General features: G+C 48.6%; 2 protein-coding genes across 8 annotated transcripts in view; one reads left to right on the forward strand and one right to left on the reverse strand.

The window, feature by feature from the left end:
* LOC113805974 (uncharacterized) overlaps positions 1-5000 on the forward strand; it is a 31069-nt gene that overhangs the window by 12202 nt on the left and 13867 nt on the right. The gene's annotated exons all lie outside the window — the stretch shown is intronic.
* On the reverse strand, positions 813-2254 carry LOC113808295 (RNA-directed DNA polymerase from mobile element jockey). The gene has a single exon (XM_027359662.2). The coding sequence runs from the start codon at positions 2252-2254 to the stop codon at positions 1088-1090; it is 1167 nt and encodes a 388-aa protein (XP_027215463.2). The 3' UTR covers positions 813-1087.

Consider the following 5000-nt stretch of genomic DNA (forward strand, 5'->3'; position numbering starts at 1 on the left):
GGCTATGACGTAAGTGTCAGTGCCCCTGTCGAGTGCCTTGCCCCACTCAGTAGTCATCGTCAGAAGCAAATCTGAGGCTGACCTGTTTGATCTGAAGCCAAACTGCCGCATGCTTAATAGATTATGATGTTCAAAGAAAGACATCATTTCATTAACGATTATTTTCTCTAGAACTTTTGCAACTACAGAGAGCAATGAAACTGGTCTGTAGTTTTCTGGCAAGGTCCGTTTTTTCTTCTTGTGAATGGCCACCACTGGCACGTTTCCAGACACTAGGCCATTTCTCGTATGAGATGCAGGTCTGGAAAAGTCTTGCAAGAGGTGCTGCCAGCTGTTCAGCACAGTGTTTGTGTATGCGGGGACTAATATTGTCAGGACCTGTTGTTTTACTGACATCTAGTGTAGATAACATTTTCCTTACCTTGTCTGGTGGTATCAGGATGTGTGAAAGGCAATTATTGGTTTCCCAAGGTATTTCTGGGGAGGCTGTTCTGGGTAAGGTACACTCATATTCCCTGAAAAAGAGGATATCAGGAGTTCGGCTTTATCTTTGCTCTTGATAGCAGTTGTGCCGTCGGGCTTGTCAAGAGGTGGAACGGTTTGGTCTGAGGAAAGGCCTTGCTATTCCTTCATTATCTCTCTCTCTCTCTCTCTCTCTCTCTCTCTCTCTCTCTCTCTCTCTCTCTCTCTCTCTCTCTCTCTCTCTCTCTCTCTCTCTCTCTCTCTCTCTCTCTTCTCTCTCTCTCTCTCTCTCTCTCTCTCTCTCTCTCTCTCTCTCTCTCTCTCTCTCTCTCTCTCTCTCTCTCTCTCTCTCTCTCTCTCTCTCTCTCTCTCTCTCTCTCTCTCTCTCTCTCTCTCTCTCTCTCTCTCTCTCTCTCTCTCTCTCTCTCTCTCTAGTCATCATACAGATATGTATAGGTTGAAACCAGTTTATTTAGAACTTGCAGGTTTCTTTTTGCGGGTTAAAAGTTACCTATCTAAAGGAGCTTATTTGAAAACCCAACCTATTTTTGTAAATAATAACCGTTTATCAAACTAAACAAATAAAATGGAATTAAAGTACAGCAAGATTATATACAGTGTTGCCTTAAGTGTCGCCATGAGTGTACAGGAGATAAAGAGGTGACGGTTTTCTCGACCGCCATCGATGTGCCGCTGTCTTCACTTGCTGGGTGGTCATTTCGGCGACATCGGTGGTGGAGGTGAATTCGTTCCACAGTCGTGCTGCTCTGGCTGAGAAGGTTCGCTGATGCTGGCTAGACCGCGACCTCGGAACTTCCACCAGAAGCCGACTAGAGTGTACCGTCCTCGTACTTCTCTCTCGGCCGTGCGGTGGGAGACGGAGGCTGGATAGATGAGGCACCTGCTGCACCTGAGCCTTGTGGAGCACCGTTAGAGCCCCGACGTCGCGACGATGTTCCAGCGAGTCGATGTGACCAGGGTTGCTGGCTTCCTGGATAAGCCTGAGAGCCCGTTTTTCTATTTTATCCAGCCTGTTGAGGTTGGTGGGCGCAGTAGAAGACCAGGCCAACGAGGCATATTCTAAATGTGGTCTGATCTGGGACTTGTACAGCGTCAGAATTCCTTGAGGATTCAGGAGGTGAGATGCACGTCGGAGAGCTGTCACCTTCAGAGAAGCTGTTTTGCAGATCCTACTGACGTGTCTGTTGAATCTGAGCTCGTTGTCTATGTCGACACCGAGGATTGAAATAAAGTCCTCGAGTGGAAGGGCGGTGTTGTTCATCACGATCTTGTCCTTCATGACGTCTGATGCAGCTGGAGACCGGGATACAACCATTGCCTGGGTCTTGTTGGCGGCAAAACTTACTTGCCATTGTGATCCCCAGTTGTGGATTGCTTGTAACTTTGAGTTCATGTCCATTGCTACAGTGTCATGATCCTTACGTAGATATGAAATAGAAATGGTACAGTCGTCATCATACGCTGAGATTTCGGGATGTTCCCTAAGCAAATCATCTATGTAGATGTTCCATAGGATTGGGCCGAGTACCGATCCCTGTGGTACTGACGCCTGTATCGAGTACTTCTGGGATGACTGTCCACCGATGACTACTTGCAGTACTCTTCCAGTGTGATAATCACCAAAGAGCCGCAAGAGGTTGCTGCTTACGCCCCTTGCTTGTAGTTTAGCGAGGAGCCCTCGGTGCCACACTCGGTCGAAGGCGCCGGCGATGTCGAAGGCGCCGGAGATGTCGAGGGCGATCACTAGAGTCTTGACTGGTGTCCAGAGCATCCTGCCAGTCTTTACTTAGTAGGAGAAGAAGGTCAGCAGTTGATCGGGAGGAACGAAAACCAAACTGTCTGTTGGAAATAAGATTGTGGTTTTCCAGGTGTTCCATGAGCTGTTCAGCAATGATCTTTTCGAATACCTTGCTGATGCATAGCAGGAGGGAAATGGGCCGGTAGTTGTCTGGGTGTGTTTTTGACTTTTTCTTGTGCAGAGGAATCACTCTTGCTTCCTTCCAGATGGTGGGCCAGCAGCTTTCTTCGATGCATGACTGGAAGATGGATGATAACGGCTGAGATAATTCGGCTGCACACCTGCGGAGCGTGTGTGGGCTGATATCGTCTGATCCTGGTGCTTTCTTTGTGTTCAAGTTCTGAAGGATCACTTTTGTTCTGGTGTGACAGATTTGAAGACCAGGGAGTTGGTCATGGCATACTGAGGGTATCTCTGGAGGTGTTCTGTTGGCATCTGGCACTGTCATTTTTCGACTAAACAAGCTTCCCAGAAGGTCAGCTTTTTCCCGATTACTTGAAGCAGTTGTTCCATCGGGCTTGGTTAGTGGAGGTATTGTAGGTTCCCGGGTTTCCCCTTGGTGCTCCTTGATGAGTGACCACCACTCCTTGCTGCCTGCTCCCAGAGATGTTAGTTTCCTTTTTGTTTCCTCTTGCCATCTGTTGCGGGCCCATTTGCATGTGGCTGTCATTTCTTTGCAAGCAGTTTTGTACAAATTCTTATTATATATTGTGGGATTAGCTTTGTATCTTTTGGACTCTTGATAGCATCTGTAGCCAAACCAGGCTTGATCCCCTGCTTGTGTGATGTATGTCCTCGAAGGGACGTATTTCTCCAGCATTTCGGCGAGGAGGCTGGTGATGGAGGATACTTTGTCGTTCGTGTTCCCCGCCAGGAGAGCATCCCAGTCTTGTGCCTGAAGTTCTGCCTTCATACCTGGCCAGTCTGCGTGGTTCCATAGCCATATTTTTCTTTGTCTGATTTCGTCAGCTGCAGGTGTAAGGCAAAGGTGTGATATAACCGCAAGGTGGTCTGACGTTCCTATTAAGCCGAGCGGTGAGCACGAGATAAAGTCCTCACTTAGATCCGTTATTACAGGATCTAAAGATCTGCCGAGGATGTGCGTCGGGAAATTCACGTAATCTGTCAGTCCGTGAACTGAGAGAAGGTCCTCATATGCTGACTGAATGAGGTGGTGATTAAGGTCCCCAACTATTAAGAGATGCTGACAGTTGTTGCGAGCCTGAAGGACGTCCAAGTTTTCCGTTAGGAAGTCTATCGAAGTCCTGCCTTGCCATTGCGGCCTGTAATGAGCGCAAAGTAGCAGGGACTCATTTGACTTGAGCATGACCTTCACAAAGATAGCTTCCAGCCAGTCTGGTAAGTCAACTGTTAGCAGTTGAATCTGAAGATTTTCTTTGTAGCATACAGCCACACCTCCAAAGTTCTTTCCTATTCTGTCTCTTCTTTGTCGCTGTGAGTAGCCTCGTATCTTGCCAAAAGCAGGTTCTACCTCTGCATTCAGGAAGGTTTCAGTAGCCACTATTATGTCGGCACTGATGTTGAGGGCCACGTGAGTCAGCTCACCAATATTGGTTCGGAGGCCTCTGACATTAGCAGACAGAACTGAGAGCTGTCTGTGGCTGTTATTTTGAGGGGTATGCATCAATGATGCCATTTAATACACTGGCCCTTGGTGGCTGTTAAAGTTAGGATGTGACCAAGAAGGAACAGCGAGTTGATGAGGGGCCCAGTGTGGGGGTGGAAAGAAGTATCGCTGTTGAAATGGCGGTGATGGGAGTAGAGGCTGAGGGTGAACTACCGTTTTCTGTGTTTGAGAGCTTCGATATTCTGACAAGAAAGTCCTGAGCTCTCTTTCGAGCAGTTCGGCCTTATCTGCCGAGGCCTTCCACCTGCAACTGTCTAGAGTGTGACCTCTTGCCTTGCAAAAGTCGCAGGAGGCCTTACTACGGCAGTCCCGTTCGTTGTGTCCTCGCCGTTTGCAGTGTGAGCACACGGGAGGCTCTGGTCTCTTCTTTTGCTGCGCTCTTCTTCCTCCCTGGATCTGTTGACGAGTCTCCCGTCCCGTCTCTGAACTCCTGGGAAGCGGAGGCAACTGTGCACTTTGAGCAGGATTCTTTTTTCCGATGGGAGTATGATCCCACCAATCCTGAAGTGCTGGATCTTGCTGAGTTTGTGTGGAAAACTCCGCGGATATCCTGTCAGGCTTTGCAGTTACAGCCTTCGATTGCACTGGAGCAGAGCAGTTTGCAATAAGCTCCTTAGCAGAAAGGATGGTAGCAGGGAGGTCAGCCAGAGAGAGGCTGCCGTCCACGAATACCGAGAGCTGTTTGACTAACTTTGTTATAGTAGCCTGCTGTGTCTGGATTATCTTTGTATAATCCTCTTGATTTATCAAGTTTTGTCCAAGAGAGAGAGAGCGTCCTCATCGAGAAGACTGAAGTCACGGTCTGAGATGATCCCTGTACGAAAGCTCCCTTAGATGCTGCGCCGCTGCGAGCAGTGGAACGGTTGCGAAGGATCCGCGCAGCATCGGATGGCAAATATTTAGGGCAGTCAGGAGAGCAGGATACATATTTCAGACTCTTTTTAGTGGACTCTTCCACACACGCAACAGAAATGGAGGCGGTGTGTATTAGTCCTCCGATGCCTTCGATCCAGCTTAATTATCTTATGGGCGTTGGTGGCCGGACGTCCCCGGATGTCATCGTGATCGCGG

Source organism: Penaeus vannamei, chromosome 16 (assembly GCF_042767895.1).
Source record: "Penaeus vannamei isolate JL-2024 chromosome 16, ASM4276789v1, whole genome shotgun sequence".
In the NCBI taxonomy this organism is placed as follows: domain Eukaryota; kingdom Metazoa; phylum Arthropoda; class Malacostraca; order Decapoda; family Penaeidae; genus Penaeus; species Penaeus vannamei.